The 23,297-nt window shown below is 41.6% G+C and overlaps 1 protein-coding gene across 1 annotated transcript in view; it reads left to right on the forward strand.

Moving 5' to 3' along the window:
- Window positions 1-23,297, forward strand: part of CNTNAP2 (contactin associated protein 2) — a 1,312,105-nt gene that overhangs the window by 551,206 nt on the left and 737,602 nt on the right. The window contains exon 4 of the mRNA XM_066362952.1: window positions 18,989-19,136. Within this exon, the coding sequence (XP_066219049.1) occupies window positions 18,989-19,136 (148 nt within the window). The remainder of the gene's footprint in view (window positions 1-18,988; window positions 19,137-23,297) is intronic.

Raw genomic sequence — 23,297 nt, forward strand, 5'->3', positions numbered from 1 at the left:
AATTTGTTTTACACTCGCTGCCTATTTTGACTGGCATGACTCAGACAGAAATCTAGGTTGAGAAAATACCGATACATAAAAACGGTTGATGTCTCCTCCACGCGTTTCAGATATAATACATGAATAAAACCAGTGTGTGGATTTTTACATGGCAAAACAGACAGTACTTTGGATGGTAAGGATGTTTTGGAGACAGAAGGGCTCAGGACAGTTTAGTTGTGGTCACAGTAGAGTCATAAAGGAAGTGGTTGTTAGTGTAGGTCTTCAATGATAGAGTTGAGCTCGGGAAATATGTAAGTGGCCAGAAAGGTACTAATTGTAGCAAACAGCATGAGGAAAGGCTTAAAGAAGAAAACATGAGATAGCAGGAAGACAATGCGTGACACAGTGCATGTGCACTATATAATGTCTGCGGGTGATGGGAGGTAGGTGATTGAGGGAACTGACTTCTATGTATCATAAGTTATCTATCATGTTTTCTAGGCTGAGGTTTTAAAATTCACATTTGATTCAATAAGCACTGAAATGCCAGTGAAGGCTTTTGAATATTTATATAAACTATTTTAGGATATTTTATGTGACCTATATTAGGTATTTTAGAGAGAGAAACTGAAAAGACAGGAAGGGAGAGGAATGAGAAACATCAACTTGTAGTTGCAGCACTTGAGTTGTTCATTAATTGCTTTTCATATGTGCCTTGACCATGGGTGTGGGGAGGTGGCTGGTGTTCCAGAAGAGCCAGTGACCCCTTGCTCAAGACAGCGACCTTGGGCTCAAGCCAGTAACCGCGGGATTCAAGCCAGCGACCTTGGGCTTCAAGCCAGCAACCCCACACTCAAGCTGGTGAGCCTGTATGTAAGCTGGTGACCTAGGGGTTTCGAACCTGCTAACTGGTCCCAGGTCTATGCTCTATCCACTGCGCCACCACTGGTCAGGCCATTTTACATTTTTCTTTTCCTGTTCTATAGACTTCATTGAAACAGTATAACACCAGAGTTTGAATGCCTAATTAAGATGAATCTAACAACACAGTAGAGAGCTAATGGTGTTGAAAGGGTCTGGCCTGGAATGATGGATGTGGCACTGTGTGCCTTGACCTTGCTTACTGCCTGTTTCACTGGAGCACTGTGCATTGCACCCCACCTCAGGGTTTGGTCCCCTTGACGAGCCGAGCTCTCATTTATCTGAACTGACCCATTAAATGCTGTCATCTGAAGGGGAGAGACGGGCTGCTGCCCAGTGCCATTTTGCCCCTGATTTGTTGTTCTTGTTCAGACAAACTGGGAGATCCAGGTTTGAGGGACAGTGCACAGAGAGCAATGGGCTGGCATGTGGCAAGTCTGTCTCCTATAACAACCCAGGAATATTGTCACCAGTGCCAAGTTCTCTGACAGCGCCTCCTTTAAAAATAATTTTTAACTGTGCCAGGGGAGGATGAAACCTAGCTTCAGAAGCCAGTTGAAGGTTTTCATCTCGGCATAAACCTGGGAAAACAGAAAAGTGTGGGATGGGATACACTTCAGACAACACTGATGTTAGGTGACAGAGAAGGAACATGACTCGGTGTTCTTAGAAATATTATCACTATGGTGCATTTCATATTATCATTGTGCAGTATTTTGTGATTAAAAATAAAAACTAAGACAACCTGAGAATCCGCCCAGTACCTCAGGTTTACAGATGCAACATTTTGACAAAAATCCTAAAACGATGTGATTATATACTAAGCCACTCAAGTTCAACAGGCATCCAGAAATTCTAGAACCCGGTCAGTTGACCTAATAATCAAACATGCCCTCCTTGTTGTTACTGTTTTTAATTACACATTCTATAGAGACAGTTTTATTTAAAAGGTAAAATACTGAGCTTTGTCTTATATGCTATTTTTGGGTTTTAGCCAATTTTTAAATAATATGTTTTACCAAAGTAAAATATAGTGGGGTTCTTATTTCTCTTGGCATGATCATTTTATTTCTAGTAATTCATTTTAAAGTTGAGCAGTAGCAGGTGTCTCACTTCCCCTTCGAGCGTGTGACGGCTCACAGTGAACTGGGGTTGCAAAAACCTCTCAGAGCCTTTTCAACTCAACAGGTTTCTAAACTCTGTCTCTCTAGCTGCTTTAATTCACATTTAAATTTTAAGATATTTACCGTTTCATTTACTGATCTTGTTTTATTTAGCTTCTCTTTGTATTATTGTCAAAGGTGTACCTCTGTTCATTATTTTCCTAAGCTTGACACCCCTTGAAAATTAGATAGCAATAACTTCTTCCCTTTCATCAAACGTAGATGAGTTTTTGACCTAGAGAGGGTTGTGGAAAGAACTCTCCAACACACCAGTAAGGACGTCCATCCATTGACACTGATGTGTTTATTAGTGGATACATTTTGAGTATGGTTGTGAAACCCTATCTTTCTCTTCTTATTTTTTTTTAAATTTTTTGGTACTGAGATTAATATTTTTAAATCCTCTGTCTGCCTGTGAGAGATTATATATTCTTTGCACTATTTCAGCTACCCTTTCCAGATTTGGCAGGGTTCTATTATTTCTTTGTTGCAGTTTTGTGACCAGAATGACAGAAAGTACTCCACAGAAACAGTCTTTTACAACAGAGTGAAAAAGCTTCTTCTCTTTTCTTTCGTCTGACTTGACTGTGAGGTCCTGCTTGCCAGAAACAATCTACAGTGACTTCTAGATCTGTCCTCAGTGGTAATAAGTCCACTATACCAGAAATACAAGGCTGGACATCCACCTCCATCCTTAGAAAATCATCCTAAATTGATCATACCAGAGATTCCTATTATGTGTAATGCAGATTTTCCCACTGACCTGTATTTTCACTGTGCAGAACTGTTTAGAACTGTCTACAAAGAGAGTATAAATTGCACATTTTTCTATTTCTTTCTTATTCACATCAATATCAAATAAGATCTCTGGAGGGTTCTTTTGTTAGCATGCTTATATCAAGAAAATACAATAAACTCTTCTATCCATAACAAAATATTTACAACAACCATACAGTGGTTTGAAAATTCCATTTTTGTGGCATTTTGCCAAAGTGTTTTTTTCTTCTTTCAAGTTAGAAAACAGTCAGATAAAGGGCTTTCTTCCTCAGCCATATGTTTAGGTTTCTAATCAAAGAATTGTATTGTATTCATCAGACATCATAGTGATGGTCGCATTGCACGCTTCTAGTTCATTATATTTAGTCTGTGTATTCACTCTTTATAATAGAGCCCACCAGTTCATTATCTAGGGAATTGAGGATCATTAATCTTAACTTGTAGTCATGTGCCAACATGTGTTTATAAATTTTATATCATTTTGAGGCCAAAAAAAGAATCTTCTAAGATGCAGGTTTTGCTAGTTCAAGGACATACTCATGATGCTTAGCATTTAGCCTTCCTTTAATTAAGGTTTTATTTCAATAAACTTTAAATATAATAAAACAATTATAGATTCACCTGTATTTTATAAGAAATACTGTAAAGAGATATCATGCCCCTGTTTTATCCAGTGTCCCCCAATGGTGACAACTTGAAAAACTATAGTTTAATTCTATAACCGAGATACTGGAGAACGCTTTGGCAGTTGCTAGATGGGAGGAGAGTTGGGTTGTAGATGGGAGGGAGGGGGGAAGGGTGACAAAGGTGAAGGAACTATGAAGTACCAGTTGGTTGTTGCAGAATAGTCACAGGGATGTGAAGTACAACACAGGGGATATACAGCTAGTGCTCAACTTACGACCACAATTGGTTCCGACAGACCTGTAGTAACACGATTTGGTCATAAATTGAGTAGGCTATATGTACAGTACTGTGAAATGATGTTATAAAAATCTTTAAGTCAAAGGCAAAGACAATTTCCTCTTGGTAGACATCTTGGGAGGGGTTTGATGAAAAATATTCAAGACACAAAACTCAAATTGCTGTGCCGAGTCTGGGATAACAGTTGAAATGGTGCATGCGGAGATGGTAGTGCTGCCGGAAGCTGGTCCGCACTGTCGTACGCCCAGCTGGGCAACGCTTGCGCTGCCAGATGTGGAACAGTCATGGCTAGCGATTGTGGTGATAAAGTCGAATGGTCATAAGTTGCATAGGTCGTAAGTCGATCAATACCTGGAGTCAGTAATATTGTAATAACTGTGTATGGTGTCAGATGGGTGCAAGATATATCGGGATAATTGCTTAGAAAGTTATAAACTATCTAGTCAATTAAGGTATACACCTGAAACTAACATAGTAAATGCATGTCAACTGTAATTGAAAAATAAAAAATAATTTAAATTTAAAAAAATACAGTGTATATGCCCATTACCTCAAGAATGCCTCATGTGGCCATTCTAGCCACACTTGCTTTCCTTCCAGCAACCTTTGCCTCACCCCTAACAACCCACAGGTCTGTTGTATCTGTGAACAGGAGCATGTAGTCCTAAATCAGTGCTCCCAGGAACTGCCCCTCTTCTCTCTCACTGCCAGTCACTTACCACGGCTTCCAGTCTCCTGCCCTTCACCCACGCCGTGTCTGCTTCCTGCCGCCTTCCACTACAGATGTAATCAAGCCCTCCGGGTGCCAGAGCAGTTTGGGTTTCGCGGTAAAATGAGAAGAAAGCTCAGCGCTCCCATAGGTGTCTTTTTCTGTGCTAGGTTTCCTAATTTGCACGGGTAGTCGCTGGGGCTGCACTGCAGAGACGTTAATCTTCTGTTCCTCCCTTTGTTTCCCCTAATCTCCAATCCCGATCCCAATGGAAGGCAAAGCTTTGTGTCATTTAGAATTTAAGTACAGTCTTTAGATGCAGTCTCTCTCTCTCTCCCTCTCTCTTTTTTACCCTTATTATTAACACTTCCTGTTAAATACCTAATTCAGGGACAACCACAAACTAGCTTAACAGTGGCAAGAAAGGAATGAATGCACGGTAGATTGAGGACTAAATTCAGAAATGAAAGCAATAGTAGACTTTCTGGGCACAATCTGGTATGTCTTGTTAAGGTAACCGTTGGAGAGAGAATTACTTTTGTGCGATAGCATCGTTCTAGGTCACCAGCGTAGAGGTTACATGAATCTATCCAAGTGGTAAAAGTTTTAGGCACTCCCCCCAACAATAGACTAGATATTAAAGCCAGTTTAACCAGCCTGTAGTTTAGCTAATAATATTATGCCTGTGTCAAATGTCTGGCTTGCAAGATTATACTTGGATTGTGTAAGGTGTTGTTATTTGAGGCAGTAGGGGAAAGATAGACGGGAACTCTATGCTATCTTTGCAACTAGTACTGAGTCTAAAATTATTTCAGAAACAACCTACAGGCAAAGAGTATCAAACTTGTCTGTGGCCCTGTGATTTCATGCCCCTGTCTCTTTCATTCTCTCTGTGTGTATATTACATGTCTATATCTCAGCTCAGCACCTGCATGATTTGACATCATCAGTTTGTATGGCTAGAAAGCCTACAGGTATTTACCCTGTTTGGATATTCTTGCTGAACATGAACTTGAACATAGAATCCTGAACTGCACATAGAAGCATTATAAAGCATAGGCCTTTATGTGAAGATAGACAAATAGATCATTCCTGAGTAGGAAGAAATGACAGTAAAATACTCTTATCTAAAACTATATAAATAAGATGACTACAGCCCCAAATCTAGTTGTATGTCGTCTTATTAAAGAAACAAAATATTACTGGGTGCAAATTACTCTGAAGACCACGTGATAAATAATGTATCTCTGCTCCATTGCTTTGATCTCTTGATAAGATTCATAAAATGTTTTTGGTTTCTATTTGTATAAAATGTGCATGATAGCCTGACCTGTGGTGGCACAGTGGATAAAGCGTCGACCTGGAAATGCTGAGGTCGCCGGTTCGAAACCCTGGGTTTGCCTGGTCAAGGCACATATGGGAGTTGATGCTTCCAGCTCCTCCCCCCTTCTCTCTCTCTTTCTGTCTCTCTCTCTCCCTCTCTCTCTCCTCTCTAAAAATTAATAAATAAAATTTTAAAAAATGTGCATGATATATATATATTGATACATATATATTATATACACATATATATAAAATTCAAGAAAAATGCTTTCTTTCTTGTTACAGTAATGGTTATATATGGAAATCAATGTGTTGTTTAAAATAATATGGGGTTATTCTAATGATGTGCACTTTCTATTAGAGGTTCAGTGTCACTTTCTTCTCATTTCTCCCCAGGATGTTGTCCCGCGAGCCACCTTTCCTCCGAGTAGTTCAATAGGGTATTTCTTAATGTCAGGTTGAACAAAATACACCTGAAAAGCACCATCTTATTCTCAAATAGGTATTTTGGCTTGTGGTTTTGTATTATTTTTTACACTAATTCAAAAAAAGCATATTTACGATAAGCTTGCTAATTTTTGGTTCCCCGGAATCTCTGGTTCTATATAATTGGCTAACAAAAGCTATTGCTCATTAGCTTTGTTTCAGTGTTTTAAAAAATTCATAAAATTAGTGCAAACCTGCCTTTATCACTGCTGAATGCTCCGGCGAGAAGAAAAAAAGAACTGTCTCTGGATAATATTTTGCTACAATAGTTTAATGTGCCCTATATTCTACATGTCTCCCCACTGCACCCCCCCCCCCCCCGCCATTCCCTTAGTTGAGAAAAATGTATTCAGGAGTTAACGTGATGGTTGTCTAGTTGAAATTTTAAATTATTAAATTCAGAAATCAAAGAAAATTTTCATGGGTACAGGGGAATGGAGTGAGGCTCTGATATAGTCATCGCATTGCCTAAGAAATGGAACATCTTTGGTTAGAAAGGACGCGTTAACACTGGAAACTGCAGTGGGGGCTCTCTGTCAATCAGAGCTGTGACTGACTCCTCCTCTCGGGTTCTAACAGCAGGAACCCCGTGGTTGTTGTGTATGCGTGGCACTAATGCAACAAACGTATTTGTTCTGCTAAGTCAGTTCTGTTAATTTGTTGAAAAGAATCTGTTCAGTGAATCATGTCGAGTCCTCTGAAGAAAACAAAGGGTGCTAATTGTACAAATCATTCTTTTCATTTGATGGAGCTGGAAACATGTGGGCAAAGGCAACCCATGCCTATACTTTGAAGTTAAGTAATTAGGTTCTCACATAATGAGACTTAAATTTTTGTTCAGAAATAATCTCTTTCTGGGTAGTATGTAAATTAAATTGAAAAGGGAAGAGTTTGGACACAGGGGGACTATTTCGAAAGCTGCCTGAAGAAGGTGAGGGCTTGAACAAATACAGTGGCCGCAGAAGTGGTAAAGCCATTACTGTGCAGACGGGACCACCAGCACTTGGGGCATTATAGGTGTGAATGACAAGGAGGAAAAGTTATATATGTGACATAAGATTCCGGGTTGGTGGGTCAGTCGGGAGAATGGGAATGTCAGCCAACAGTGTGGGAAAAGGAGTAAATGGAATAAGTTTTGATGGTAAGAGGACAAAGACTTTTTCTTTTTGAAATTGAAACATCATCCAGCTATCCAAATAAAGGTGTCTGTCAGACAGTTGGAAATGCTGGCCTAGCTCTCAAAATCCAATATAGGGCTGGCGCTAATGGATATGGAACCCAAGGCCCATTATTTGGATTAGAATGAGACCTCCTGCCCTGGCCAGATAGCTCTGTTGGTTAAGAGCTTCATCCTGAAGCACAGAGGTTGCCAGTTTGATCCCTGGTTGGGACATCTACAGGAACAGATTGATATTCTTGTCTTTCTCTCTCTCTCTCTCTCCCTGCCTCTCTCACTAAAATCAATTAAAAAAAATAAAATAAAAAAATAAAAATAAAGAGTGAGACCTCCTGGAAGAGGCTTGTGGAGTCAGAGACCCGAGAGAGAAGATGTGGTTCCTGCCCCGGAATCTAAGTGAGATCGCAGCCTCAGAGACCCGGTAAGGATCCGCCGTGCTGTCCAGCCTTCGCAGTGAAGACAGTACAGAAGGGAAGCTCTGCCCACAGGATGTGCAGGAACACAATTTAAATTCTGGCTTCAAACTATTTAAGTGGTTTCTGTTTCTTTTCTCATCTGAAATAAAATTACTAAATTTATCAGGTGGTTACTATATATACCCTTTGATCAGGTAATGTTATGTGTTCAACAGATCTCAGACTGTTATTGTTGGAAACATTTAAAAAATGGTAACCAGTTTCTTTAGACATGGCTAATTCAGAAAAGAAAAAGAAAGGTATGTACAAAATAATAAACAACTTTGGGCAATTGACGTGGCCGTTGAGCCCCTATGCTAAGTATCTCAATCCTCAGATCTATTTTGGTTAAATAAAAACATTTTAATATCAGAGTTCTATTAACTTCAGTGTTCTCATGAGAATATATGAAGAGTACGATTAGTCTGAGTATCTTGCAAATAAAATAAAGGCTTCTATCTGAGTGATTTTGCTTTGATTTTCTGAATGTAACTCAGTACAAGAGAGGATTTGCATGAGCTGACGAAAAGAAATTCGATTACTAGTGATGAGCATATTTTAAAGGATGCATTTTACACTTGCATTTCTATGTCTTGAAAAAATTTATATGAGTTTTATAGTGTATTAGAGTAGTGGAATCTTTCAAATTAGGGAACAACTTTGGTAGAATAAATGACTTAAGTGTTGGTATTATGTGATTGTAGCAGGATAGCTTTTCATAGCACACTCCACTAAATAATTTGGATTTTATTTAACACAAAATAAGGATTTCCTGAAAGGTTTGAGTTGAAGGCCTTGGCATGAGCGATACCACATTTATATTATAGAGGAGCTGGGAAAGCATCTTCTATCTTAGATTTGAAAATATTGAGAGGCCCTCCACCCTGGAACAGATACAAAAATGAAAAAAAGAAGTTAATATAAATAAGGAATTGTGACTAGGATTGAATCACAAAAAGCATAGGAGATTGAAGTTAGTAGAACTGAAGTTTTTAGGGAAAATATGATATTGAAAAATTAGAAGCATTGTAGACAGACAGATTTCCAACTGGATATATACCCTAAGGACATTTGGAAAGAATGTTCTGGAAGGATTTTAATTATTACAGGGATTTTGTACACATATGTGCCGGTCCTGGCTCTGCTCAGAAGCAGATGGCACATTGTAAAGTGTTTGCCTAAGCAGAATTGAGTGCAGGGACAGTTAACAGGAGCATGGCCAGGTTGAAGGGAATGGACAAGGGATGATGAATGGCTCATGAGTGAGAAACGGAGGTAAGCTATTTCCGTTCCTGAGGCTCACAGAACAAGGGAGAGAAAGAGTATCATCAGAGACCAGTGAGAAGGGGAGCTACAGGAAGCAGGCTGCTGGGAGGGGTGCTCGTTTGTTGGTGTGCCCCATTAGGATGTGCAGAGAGCAGGGGAGCCTGCCTGCATCATCCAATCCGTGAGCACCATCATTACTCAGGATCCCTGGAGGGCAGGAAAACCTGGTAGTGGGAGAAACAGAGGTTGACATCAAGATAAACTTGTAGAACTTGTGATCGATGCCAGGAAAGTGGATGATCTAGCTTCTGAAAGGTACGAGAGAACAACCTGTTCTTTAATAACCCACCGGAAGGCATAGTCAGTGAAGAGGATGAGGAAATGATCTGAGATCAAATAACACAAGCATAGTAGAAATGCCCTTGAATGCGAGGGACTCACAGAGAAGAGGACTAACCCGGCGGGATGTGAAAAAATCAGATAAAAACCAGGACGGAGTTTATTGGGTCACCATCAGTGATCATTCTGATGTCCATTTCGAAAGAAAAGACAACAGCAAAGGAATTGCTGAAGCTTAGAGACAGGAGAGAGAGAGAGAGAGAGAGAGAGAGAGAGAGAGAGAGAGAGATGTGGAACTCAACCCATTCATTTCAGACATTTTGTAGCAGAGGGAGAAGAAAAGTAGAACTAGTAAAAATGGAAGAACATAGTGTAAAATGTTTTTTTTTTATCCCTCCCCCCCCCCCCCGGTCCCCCAAGAAAGGTGAAATTCAAATACAGTGTGTCCTTAAAGTCACGGTGCACTTTTGACGGGTCACAGGAAAACAACAAAAGACAATAGAAATGTGAAATCTGCACCAAATAAAAGGAAAACCCTCCTAGTTTCATACCTATTCAGTGCAGTTTGATGTGGGCTCACGCACAGATTTTTTAGGGCTCCTTAGGTAGCTATCCCATATAGCCTCTACAGACTCATCACTGACTGATGGACTACCAGAATGGGGTTTCTCCACCAAACTGCCGGTTTCCTTCAACTGCTTATCCCACCAAGTGTGTTATTCCTATGTGGTGGTGCTTCATTATAAACACGCTGATATTCATGTTGCACTTTGGTCACGGATTTGAATTTTATGAGCCACAGAACACACTGAACTTTCCTCTGTACTGTCCACATCTCGACTGGCATGGCCGTGGGCTGCTCCGCTGTATACACGGTGTTATGTCATCATCTGTGCATGGGCACATGCTGCCACATCATCCTACAGAAACTGGGAGGGTTTTCCTTTTATTTGGTGCAGATTTCACATTTCTATCGTCTTTTGTTGCTTTCCTGTGACCAGTCAAAAGTGCACCGTGACTTTACGGACACACTGTATATTAGAAAATAAATCAGCTTCTTGAGCTGAAGTTTCCCCATTTGGGCCCTTTCTTTGTATCACAGCAAGACCTTACTGGGTATTGATCTTGCTATAAAATGTGAAACTAGGAAGAAGTGTACGTATAGTAAATTGAGAAGATAATAAAGTCATCGTTCATGTTCCAATCAGAGAATGCATTTGGTGCCGAACTTATCAACGTCTCCTGGTATCAGGCTCTCTCAAGTGAAGAGTTTCACATTTTGAGAAGACACGGTGTAAGCATGGTCATCTACTTCAGTGCTGCTCCTTCTCCCCCTAAATGAAACTTGGTTGTATTTTCTCGCTTCTTATGCTCATGAAAGTTTTTGATGCCACATTTAGGAACAGAGGTACTCCAGTCACTTTCCAAGTACACCTGAAATATACTGCCATTGAAACGTGTACGATACTTGAAGAAAACAGTGTTTATGGAGGCTAACCCGAAGTCAGTGGAAGCATGCCTTCCTCTTGGATGGTCTACTTCCAGATTAAGCCAGTCAACAGAGAACTGCACGCCAGACGTGAAATGATGGTTACCATCAAGAAACTGTGGTCACTGAATGGCATGCTGGCATTTTTCCGTCGGGCTGCCTTGAAGGAAGGCCCCCCTGTGAGATGTGTCTCTCTATCTTCTCATACAGATGCTGCTAAACACTGTGTTCATTGTTACATAAGGACTCACGTGAGGTATTTCTTTCTAGGCTCAGGACCAGGCGTTGTGTGCTTCTTTAGCAACTGCTTGTATTTTATTATTACAGACAAGATGCATCTCACAACTGACTACATCTCCATCTGCATGTTGTGCTAGGAATCCCAGAGCCAAAGTATTACACAGCCCATCAGAAATATACTGTGTGGCTATTGATCAAAGTGGGCTGTGGATAAATACTTTTTTTTTTTTTTTTTAATTTTGTGCATCCATACTTAGTGGTTTGCACTTTTTTTTTAAGACTTTATTTATTTATTCATTTTAGAGAGGAGAGAGAGAGAGAGAGAGAAGGGAGGAGCAGGAAGCATCAACTCCCAAATGTGCCTTGACCAGGCAAGCCCAGTGTTTTTGAACCAGCGACCTCAGAGTTCCAGGTCGATGCTTTATCCACTGCACCACCACAGGTCAGGCGGATAAATACTTTTAATCAAATATCACAGAGAGGATTTAATTTACAAAGTGAAAGATCTGTTCCCACTGCCTCCTCTCTCTGTCTCCATTCTCTCCATATATTACAGAGCAGTTTGTATGCTTATCCACTCTGAAATGACCTATGGACTACTGACTTCTGATAGATCAACTCATAGGTAGCTACTTGCATTATTCCCCCTGTCCCTGACCCCTGTTTTTAAAAATTTTATATTTTTAATTGCCTCTGTCAATTTTGTTGCTTCTAATAATGTACTTGGAAGTGGGTTTGCTGTTCTATCAAGTTTTAGTTGGATCTTTTGACTCTTTACTGGAAGGACTTGGATATTAGCACGGGCTTCCTCATATATTCTCTCCCAAACATTTCCAGCTCCAAAGTCTGTCAGAAATGCCACTTAACACCCTCAAGCTTCCTAGACTGACCTTTGGTGTTCACCCTTTGTACATTTATTTCAAGTGTTGAGAAGGAAAGTTGATATCATGTATCTAATCATTTCTATCTCTTCTTACGGCTTGGCATGTGGGACACAAAGAAAATAGAGAAGTTTGGAGAACATACAATGTAAATGCATGTTAATGAATTTGAGTCAAATAGAAATTACAGCAGAGATTACGTTACACCACAAGAGAGAGGGAACAAGGGAGGGACCCCAGATCCCGGTACCTGGGACTGGATTAAGGAGGAGTGAACTGTGGGAGCGAATGAGGGTGTCAGAAAGCCTGGCTCTACCTGTTGGGTAGAATGAGGACCAGTGAGCGGCAAAGAAAGAGCCGCGGGACCCCATCATGTGACCCCTGGAAGAAATAAAGAGAGGTAGACGACTACGCTTTTCAGGTTTTTCACCTTACTGCTTTCCTAAGTGAAATTATTATTTTCTTACATTATGATTCTTAATTAATTAATGGTTCTTCTAATTAAATACTTCCAAAACCTGTTTATAACTTTGGCCAAACGCAAAGGATAAGCAGATGTATCTGACTGGGTCGGGCAGGAGCAGAGGTGGCCAGATGGGGTAGTCTGTCTGTCCGCCGTTGGTCCCCCGGCGGGTTGGCCGTGGAGGCTCAGCTCAGAGAGAGAATGCTTCAGGCGCAGTCCAGGTGCGTTGCCTTGCTCCTATACTTCCCCTCTGACTTCAATCTGCGCTTTGCATGACCATTTCCTTTTCTTCCCCATGACTTCTGTGGTTCATACACATTTTACACGCTCATGATAGCATCCCCATACCGCTGAGAAAAGCCAAAGACCCTAGTGTCTCCTTGACTGTTCCTTGTAGGACATCATCAGACATGAGGATTATTAACTATACAGAGGGGTCTTTGGATTACGACAGTCTGGACATACGACGTCTTGAGTTTATGACTTTCACTCCCATAAAAACTTTTTAAAAAGGAGAGGTGCATATTGCGGCTTACGTCATTGGCCATACTTATGGACCACATGGGCAAACCAGTTTGGTTGCATGTGGCAGAGGAATATGCAGTGACGCACATATGAGTGAGGGGGTTGGCGTCCCTCAGTACGCTTACCTACACCATTTTGGACTGTTAAAAGCACAAGTGTTGCCCTGGCCAGTTGGCTCAGTGGTAGAGCGTCGGCCTGGCGTGCAGGAGTCCCAGGTTTGATTCCCAGCTAGGGCACACAGGAGAAGCACCCATCTGCTTTTCCACCCCTCCCCCTCTCCTTCCTCTCTGTCTCTCTCTTCCCCTCCCGCAGCCAAGGCTCCATTGGAGCAAAGTTTGCCCGGGCGCTGAGGATGGCTCTATGGCCTCTGCCTCAGGCGCTAGAATGGCTCTGGTTGCAGCAGAGCAATGCCCCAGAGGGGCAGAGCATCGCCCCCTGGTGGGCATGCAGGGTGGATCCCGGTCGGGCACATGCGGGAGTCTGTCTGACCGCCTCCCCATTTCCAATTTCAGAAAAATACAAAAATAATAATAATAATAATAAAATTCATATTTAAAAAAAAGCGCAAGTGTTCTATTTGTCTTAGGCTAGGGTGTTTTTCGACTTACACCAAAATTTGGGTATGTCGGCCCTGGCCGGTTGGCTCAGTGGTAGAGCGTCGGCCTGGCGTGCAGAAGTCCCGGGTTCGATTCCCAGCCAGGGCACACAGGAGAAGTGCCCATCTGCTTCTCCACCCCTCCCCCTCTCCTTCCTCTCTGTCTCTCTCTTCCCCTCCCGCAGCCAAGGCTCCATTGGAGCAAAGATGGCCCGGGCGCTGGGGATGGCTCCTTGGCCTCTGCCCCAGGCACTAGAGTGGCTCTGGTCGCAACAGAGCGACACCCCGGAGGGGCAGAATATCGCCCCCTGGTGGGCATACCGGGTGGATCCCGGTCGGGCGCATGCGGGAGTCTGTCTGACTGTCTCTCCCCGTTTCCAGCTTCAGAAAAATACAAAAAAAAAAAAAAAGAAATTTGGGTATGTCACTGTTGTAGGAACGGACCTGTGTCAAAACCTGAAGACACCCTGTACATGGTTACAAAATTGGTTTCCAGTATATCCAAAAATAACAGAGCTATCGACTGCAAACATTGGGAGTGGACATTTTTATTCACTCAGTCATTTAATCAGGCAGCCAACAAATTCTGATTGAACACCAACCACTAGCCCAGGGGCATCCAATGTAATGGTGGACCCAGGGTTTTATCACAAACTTCAAAGCTGACAACTAAAACAGTCATTAGGTGGGTAATAAAGTCATAATGCAGTAATTGCAGTTGAGTGAAGAGAATTAACAAAGCAGGATGCTATGAGGCTCCCGGCAGAATGGGAAGGGGTTGACAAGTAAGGGTAAGGGTCACCGGATGTCCTCACGGGCCCAGAAGCTTGACCTGAGCCAAGGCGTGCAGAATGTGTACAGACAGCCAGGTTGAGATGATGGGTGTGTGAGCCCAGGTGCAGAGGCCAGGTCAGGGGTGCAGGAGATGCAGGACTTGATGAAGGTGTGCTTCTCTCCTTCCTGCGCCTGCAGGGAGTGTGCATAAGACTGGAGACTCACGGAAAGGCTATGGAAGGAAAAATCTCTCTCTGCAGTTTGATCTAAATGGTTAGCATGGGGAAAATAAAATTTGAAATTCAGCCAGATATCAAAGTTCACTTTCAGAAAAGTGATTATAGTCATCCCAGGTGTGTGACATCAACTTAGGGATTAATCAATATGTGTTTCTGTTGTAGCAGGGAAGTTGTGTGTTTGAAGAAAATATGCGCTCTCACTTTAGGAAGTACTCACATATTGTTGTTTTCTCTCACCTAATTCCCTTGTACAAGACTTGTCAGGAGCATTAAAACTTTGTCTGCACTCGCTTACACAATAGCTGAAAGTTCTAGACATCTTTTTCATTCTTATTTTTTTCTTTTTATTAAGTGAGAGACAGGGAGGCAGAGAGACAAACTCCTGCATGCGTCCTGACCAGGATCCACCTGGCAAGCCTTCTACAGGGTGATGCTCTGCCCATCTGAAGCCACTGCTCTATTGCTCGACAACTGAGCTATTTCAGCACCTGAGGTGAGGCCATGGAGCCATCCTCAGTGCCTGGGGCCAACTTGCTCAAACCATTTGAGCCATGGCTGCAGGACTGGAAGAGAGAGAGAGAAAAGGAGGGAGAGAGAGAGAAAAAGGAGAGGGGGCAGGGTGGAGAAGCAAATGGTTACTTCTTCTGTGTGCCCTGACCAGGAATTGAACCCAGGAACTTCTGCATGCCCTGAGCCAACCAGTCAGGGCCTCTTTTTCATTCTTAGCCAACACTTTTGCTTGTCAGTCATTGCTGCAGGGGCTGGTGAGCCTTTATTTTAGGATGTCTTGAAATGTGAGGTTTTAGTGAGGGCTAAATATATTTATTCTCTTCATAAAATACATCATCCATTATGGGGACATAAACTACATGTCCCCATAATAGTGAACTTGAGGGACATTTTAGTTTATGCTTCACACACAGCCTACTTCTAAATCCTTGCCTGTATTCCTTCCTTCTGATACACTATATGATTTAAGGGACGACAGAATGCTTTTCCAAAGTATGTTGGCTTTCAAATGCCAAGTGGCTGCACAGTCTTCTGAGAGTCTTAGACTTTTGCATCCTCTCTGGGTTAAGGGGAAGATTTATTAATTTGAAAGATTCTCTTAGATCAGGGGCTGGCAAACCAGAGTCCATATCCCACTCTGGGTCCTGGTGGTTCTTAGAAAGTCTGCGGGCTAAGACAGTGTTTACAATTTTCAGGTGTTCTCAGTAATAGGGAAGAAGAAGAAGAGAGGAAATAGGTCTGAGAAGTATGTGGCCTGCAAAGCCTAAAATATTTAGTATTTTACAGAAGAAGTTTGCCTCTCTTTCTCTTATGCTGTCCAAACTACTGTTTGAGCAGGAAGAATATTTAGTATACAGGGTGAAAAATTATTTAGTTATGAAAATTTCAGCGATATTTAGATTATTTTTATGGTTAGCCTTTGGAATGACTCCGTATGTGTTAATAAAAAAAAGAAAAGCTCCAACTCTTTGCTGTATATTTAACGATTTATAGTACCATAAAGTTGCAGCATAGGTTTAGCATTATGTTATATTTTCTTAGGTTTAGTTAGCATAAAGCTTTGCAAATTATGTAAATGCTATGTTAATAAAACAAAACAAAACTATCCTTCTAAGTATGTATGTACAAATCACAGCAAAAAACAAACAAACAAACAAAATGGGAGTGGATTTAATAATAGTGGTGACATGTAACTCACAAGCTTCTATAAAGTGATTTTTTTGGTCTTATCGAGATGAATTCCATGTTTTCATGTATACACAAAGCATATGTTACTTGGTGACATTTATCTCAATGAAATGGGATTTTAAAGGATATTGTTCTATTCAAGAAAGATTTGAAATAAATCTTTTAATTTTGATGTAGATTTCCAAATCTTCAAGATTTAATAAAAATCAGCTGGGTATATCTTTCCTTTTTTTTTTTTTTCTTTTTGCATCTATGTGAAAAGCAGCAAGTGACTTTGGATGTCACATTATGTTTATAAAAAATGGTCTTTTTTAAAACCTAGGACATTGTGATTGTTGGTACTAAAATATTCTATGTACCGCCTGACCAGGCGGTGCTGCAGTGGATAGAGCATTGGACTGGGATGTGGAGGACCCAGGTTCAAGACCCCAAGGTCGCCAGCTTGAGCATGGGCTCATCTGGTTTGAGCAAAGCTCACTAGCTTGGACCCAAGGTCACTGGCTCGAGCAAGGGGTTACTCGGTCTGCTGTAGCCCCGTGGTCAAGGCACATGTGAGAAAGCAATCAATGAACAACTAAGGTGTCGCAACAAAAAACTAATGATTAATGCTTCTCATCTCTCTCCATTACTGTCTGTCCCTGTCTATCTCTCTCTCTGACTCTCTCTCTGTCTCTGTAAAAAAAAAATATATATATATATATATATATTTTTTTTCTATGTACCATAGCCCAGTCTTTCTTTCCTTTCAGTAAATTGCCATTCAAACATCTAATTATTTGTATTAAAACTGGAGAGTGTCTTTTACTAGTGACTACAATATGAGCATGTTTTGGGAAAATGTATAAGAAAGCAAAATCCTAATTTTATCAAAATTTCTGGAAATAAAAAGTACAGAGAGAAAGAAATGATGCAAACATAATAATATAGTATCTGATAAATGGGCTGGAAATCACACAAACATCTAAACGTGTGGTGTGATAAAAATGATCATATACTGCAGGGATCTGAAAACTTTTTGGCTGAGAGAGCCATGAACGCCACATATTTTAAATGTAATTCTATGAGAGCTATACAATGTCCCGTGTACGTTACACATTATCCAATAAAAATTTGGTGTTGTGTCGGAGGACAGCTGTGATTGGTTCTAGCCACCCGCAACCATGAACATGAGCGGTAGGAAATGAATGGATTGTAATACATGAGAATGTTTTATATTTTTAATGTCAGTATTTTTTTTATTAAAGATTTGTCTGTGAGCCAGATGCAGCCGTCAAAAGAGCCACATCTGGCTCACGAGCCATAGGTTCCTGACCCCTGATATACGCAATAGCAAATGTCAAAAAGAAAGGCGTAGTGCCTAAATATGTAGGATAACCTTAATTCCTGGCTGAACATTTGATCCTTGAATTTTAGGTTGGGATTGGATGAGCTCAGGGCTTTGCCCTGGCTTGTCCTTATTAACTATTCAGCATCTAATAAGTCCTCCCTTTTTTCCTTTTTCTCCTTTTTTTTTAAGTGAGAGGAGGGGAGACAGATTCCCCCTGTAGGTGCCCCCATTGGGATCCACCTGGCAAGCCACCTACTGGTGATGCTTTGCTCACCTAGGGCTGTTGCTCAGCAACTGAGCTGTTTTTAGTGCCTGAGGTGGAAGCTCCAGGGAGCCATTTTCAATGTGGGGGGCTAGGGGATAACTTGGTCAAACAAGTTGAGTCATGGCTGCGGGAGGAGAAGAGAGAGAGAGAAAAGGGGGAGGGGGAGGAGATGAGAAGCAAATGGTTGTTTCTCTTGTATGCCTTTACCAGGAATCCATCCCAGGATATTTGTATGCCAAGCAATACTCTTATCAGTGAGCCAACTGGCCAGGCCTCCCCCCTTTCTTCTGAACCTGAGTTTCCCAATTTGGAAAAAAAAAAAATCAAACAAAAATGGCATCCCTGCTGTAAGGCATTTTTCCCCGCTGAGGAAGAAGGAAGGGGCATATCCACAAAGTGTGGATAAGTAAAAGCTTTATATAGTACAGCACATCCTGCCTGATGATGTTCCCTGGTCCCGAGGACAGAGGCCAGGGAAGTTGCATGGGGTGACCTGCGTGGGGGATATTTAAAGGGTCTCTAGGGTGGTCGAGCTAATATGATGTGGTGAAATCTCACTGGCTGGCAGACAGTCACTCTTTTCCAAGGGGACTCCTGGGAGGTTTCTTTTGGCGTGCATGAGTGTGGGCAGCTCCAGCCAAAGTTCCCGGGTCTGGGTTCCTCACATGACCTTCCCCCATTGCTGACCACCCTGAAGAAAACACACTGTTGTCGTGCACTTGTTCAGAAATGCTAAGTGTGCCCCCTCTCCCCAAAGCTGAACTTGGAGAAAACACAACTCTCCTTCACATGTCAGGGTCTCAAGTTCTCTATGTGGCCTTTCAATCTGACAGTGAAATCTCAAATACGGTTCATCTAAATTTTCACTAATCATCTTTCCCTTCCCCTATCTCTGTGAATGGATATTTTTTTTCATTTACTTCTACTCTATTTCCCCCCCTTAATATGTAAATCCCATTTTTCCCCTCAGGCATTTCCCGGGAACACCAACTCTGATAGCGTGGTCCGGCATGACTTACAGCACGCGGTCATCACCCGCTACGTGCGCATTGTGCCGCTGGACTGGAACGGGGAGGGCCGCATTGGGCTCAGAGTTGAAGTCTATGGCTGTTCTTACTGTGAGTATCACGCTGTTGAAATCTGTGCTGGGTTCTGTTATCATTTAAATTGCAACCTCATCATTTTCAGTTATTTTAACATCGCTTGCTTTCTCAGTAAATTGCCCTCTGTTTTATGTATATACATAATAATATATATATTACATATAATATATATAAATAAAATATAAGGGTTTTTTTCTGTTATAAATTCACATAACATTACCCACATACCTTAAAAATATCTTAAGGATTGGAAAGCGATTTTGTTCAATAGGTTAATACAACAAAGCTAATTAATTGAGTTGCCTGAAGTCTCATGAACTATTTTGAAAAGTAGAAACCTGTGTTTGTTATCCACATGTTTGGATTTTTGTGATGGATTTTGGATACACGGTTAAGAGCTTAGCTTTATTCCAGTTCCTTTCAGGTATAAATCACTATTTTAAAGCTAAACACTGAGTTTTTAATGTCAGCTGCTTTTTACATGTCTGTTAAGTAGTATTTGCCCCTTTTCAGATTGACTTGGCCATCTTATTTTGTTTTAATCATGATTTATATTCTCTTTTTGTATTTTTGAAATATGTTATACTTCGTTGTACTGATTCCAGTATGAGGACTTGGCGAGATTTTAATTCTGTTGACTACTGTTTCTTCTTCTTTTTGAAAGTAGTGCTTGTTTACCCCTCCTTCTCCTCCTCCATTTCCTCTTCTTCCTTCTTTCCTTCTTCATCTTCTTAGCCCTCTTTTCTGCCTGTCATCTCTCTCTCATCCTTACCCCTCTAGTTGCCTCTGACGCCAGATTCTTCAAAAGTTTCATCTGTGGACCTTCTTTCAGGCCAAAGTTCATGGTAGATTATTCTAGAGATAATTTACCTTTGCTTATTTGCTTCAATAAGGACAACATAACTTGACCAACACACGGTAACTTTCAGGATTGTGTGAGGCTTATTGGGACCATGAGATAGTGTACATTCCATCTGCAAACACATGATGTGCAAACACTGGCTTTAGAATCTGAACGTTCTTTTAAAATATTTTTTTCCTCCTCCCAAGAAATTTTGTTGCTGTTCTCCCTCCTGATGGGCTGGGGTAGGAGGGGTGCTGGGTGTGGACAGGGCAGGGAATCGGGATATTAGCCTTATACAAAGGATCTCTTGCTAGCCTCTCCCTTAACCCTTCCTGTAGACCAGTGGTTGCCAATCCCTGTGCCGCAAGTATTTGTAAAACATGCAATTCCTTACTACTTAGGGCACAGACCCCTTTTCCCTTCAATTGTCAAATTAAAAAGGTGACAACCGCAAGCCCAACAATAGATGTTTGGTGAAAACTAATCAAAATCGTACCTATTTTTGTCAGATTGGCAAAAAACATATTTTTGGGTGTGCTGTGGAATTTTAACAGTTTATGTGTGCCATGAGATGACAAGGGTTGAAAACCGCTGCCATAAGCCCATAGAAACGAAACACTGTATCCAGTAAACAGCAAATACGCAATTGGGCAGGCTTCTTAAAATTAACTAAACACTTGGTCATTTATAATGAAAAACACATAAAGCTTTCTTTCGCTTCTGCATAATTTTTTTATTATTATTCAATGAGAGGAGAGGAGGCAGAGACAGACTCCCGCATGCGCTCTGACTGGGATCCACTCAGCAAATCCACTAGGGGGAGATGCTCTGTCCATCTGGGGCATTGCTCTGTTGCTCAGCAACCGAGCTCTTCTTAGCAAGTGAGGGGGAGGACATGGAGCCCTCCTCAGTGCCTGGGGCCAACTCATTCTAATTGAGTCATGCTGCAAGAGAGAAAGAGAGGGGAGGGGAGGGAGAAAAAGGGTAGTGGCAGGGGTGAAGAAGAAGATGGGCTCTTCTCCTGTGTGCCCTGACCAGGAATTGAATCCAGAATGCCAGGATGACACTCTACCGCTGAGCCAACCAGCCAGGGCCTGTATGAGATTAGTTGCAGAAATTAGTGGACAGAGTAGCTATAATGACGATCAAGTCATATTTTATTAATTTATGGGCAAAATCGGTTATAGGTAAACTGAGCTGCTTTCTACAGAGGGGCCATGGAGATCATTTTTATAATTCTACAGAGGTTTATTTTATTTGGTCCTCACTTTATTATAGCAAATATAGTGAGGAGACAGATTTAGTTCTTCAGAAGAACTGGACCTGTGGGAGGAAGTTCTAACACTGCAGGAGGAGCCTCAGAGGGACCCTAGCCTAAGTTTGATTCTTTTCTCTTGTGTGGTTCAGGTATTCCTGGACCTAGGAATAATAATATATTATTATTATTATTGAATAAAGTAAAAATAAAAACTGATACTGTTATCAACATGACAGATTTCATAAGGAGCACATTCAACTTTCAATACATGAGAAACATGCGCTATTCTTCCCTGAAACTGTGAGGCATGTAAGTTATTTTATTAGCAGTGGATTATTGAGAAATTTTTAGGTGTCATGAAATATGCTAATTTTCAACCCACTGTTGGAAATAATACCACAGCAACTAAGGAAAACATGAAATGACAGACAGAGCAATTAATATTGTAGTGTTTAGGATAAGAACATGAGCATTAGCATTTGCCCCGAAGGCACTCAGCCTGAGTGATGTGCTGAGGGAGCCCCAATAGTCTGGTTTGAGGACAGAGCTCCCCACCGCTGTCCTGTTCTCCTGCTCCTTAATCCCAGCCAAATGAACACATATGTGACCAGCACCAGACCAGTAAGAAAATCTTATCACCCCCAGAAGCACTCCTGGGGTCCCCTTCCATTCTACTAGTGAGAGTGGTCTATGCTGTTATGGTATTTATTTCCATTAGTAGGACTGTTTTAGTGTATGAATATTCTACAATTATGTTTTCATTTCCTGTGGATGAACATTTGAGTGTTTCTAGTTTTGATGATTTCCATAGAATTGCTATAAGCTTTTCTCATGGGTATAGATGTAGGAGGCATATGCGTACATTCAACATTTGTTAAATGAGAAGTGTTTGTTATCAATTCACACTCTCACAAGTGATGCACAAGGGTTCTAGCTGCTCCACAAGTGTCAACATTCATTGTTGTCTTAATCATGCTGGTGGATGTGTATTATATCGGATTTTTCTGATTGCTCAAAAGGTCATGCTTACTGGTCATATACATACCTTCATTTCTGAAGTGTTTGTTCGGGAACGTTGTCCATATTTCTATTGAGTTCATTTGTCTGTTTTTCTAATTGTTTTTGAGTAGTGTTTACAGCCTACTCTGTTTCTTTCTTCATTCTCTTTATGATATCTGGACATGTATCTTTTTTTTGAGTTGGTTTTAAAAAATTATTACTTTAGAACCAACACAATCCCTGAAGTTACATTAGAAGTCAGAGTCAAGGTTAAAAGCAGCTTGCTGAAAGGAGACAGCCCTCGGACCAGGCGGGGCGTACACTGTGACAACGTGTTCTGTAATCGTGGCAAGCAGGTGTGTCAAGTGTGGAGTTAGAGCCACCACAGGCTTTTCCGTCAGTCCTGGGCTTCGGCAATCATAACACGGGAGGAAAAAATACCTGAAGCTAATTAGGAAGCTAGATAGTCTACTGGCTAAGTCTTTCTGGGGGGCTGTTGGGAGGGGATCTTGGGAACCAGAATTAACCTTTAAACCTATAGAGCCACTGGAATGCATAATACATTCACAACACAGAATCAATCAGAGTAAAATGGTAATCGAAAAATGGCACTGTCACAGGTTTTAGGACATTGGATGGTGGCCTCTCAGTGACATCAGGGTCTAATTCCCATTACTTTATAAGGCAAGTGTTTGCAGATGTGATTGAGATCTTGGCTTGGGGAGTTCGCCAGCACTGTCCGTGTGGGCGCCAGGTGCAGGCACGTGTGTCCTTATAAGCCGTAGTCAGCAGGAGGTTTCACAGGCAGAAAAGGCGGAGGGTCAGGTGATCATCGAGGCAGAGACAGGAGAGTCGCTGTATGCCGAGGAATGTGGGCACAGCCCCCAGAAGCTGGAGGAGAGAGGAGCAGGACCCCATCCCTTCCTGCACCCAGAGCCTCCGGAGGGACTGTGGTCCTGCCGACACACTGATGTCAACCCAGCGAAACTCACCTGGGATGTCTGGCCTCCAGAAACAATTAGAGAACAAACCTCTGTTGTGCTGAGCCACCATGTTTTTGGTAATTTGTTGTAAC

The sequence above is a fragment of the Saccopteryx leptura genome, chromosome 2, assembly GCF_036850995.1.
Source record: "Saccopteryx leptura isolate mSacLep1 chromosome 2, mSacLep1_pri_phased_curated, whole genome shotgun sequence".
Lineage (NCBI taxonomy): Eukaryota > Metazoa > Chordata > Mammalia > Chiroptera > Emballonuridae > Saccopteryx > Saccopteryx leptura.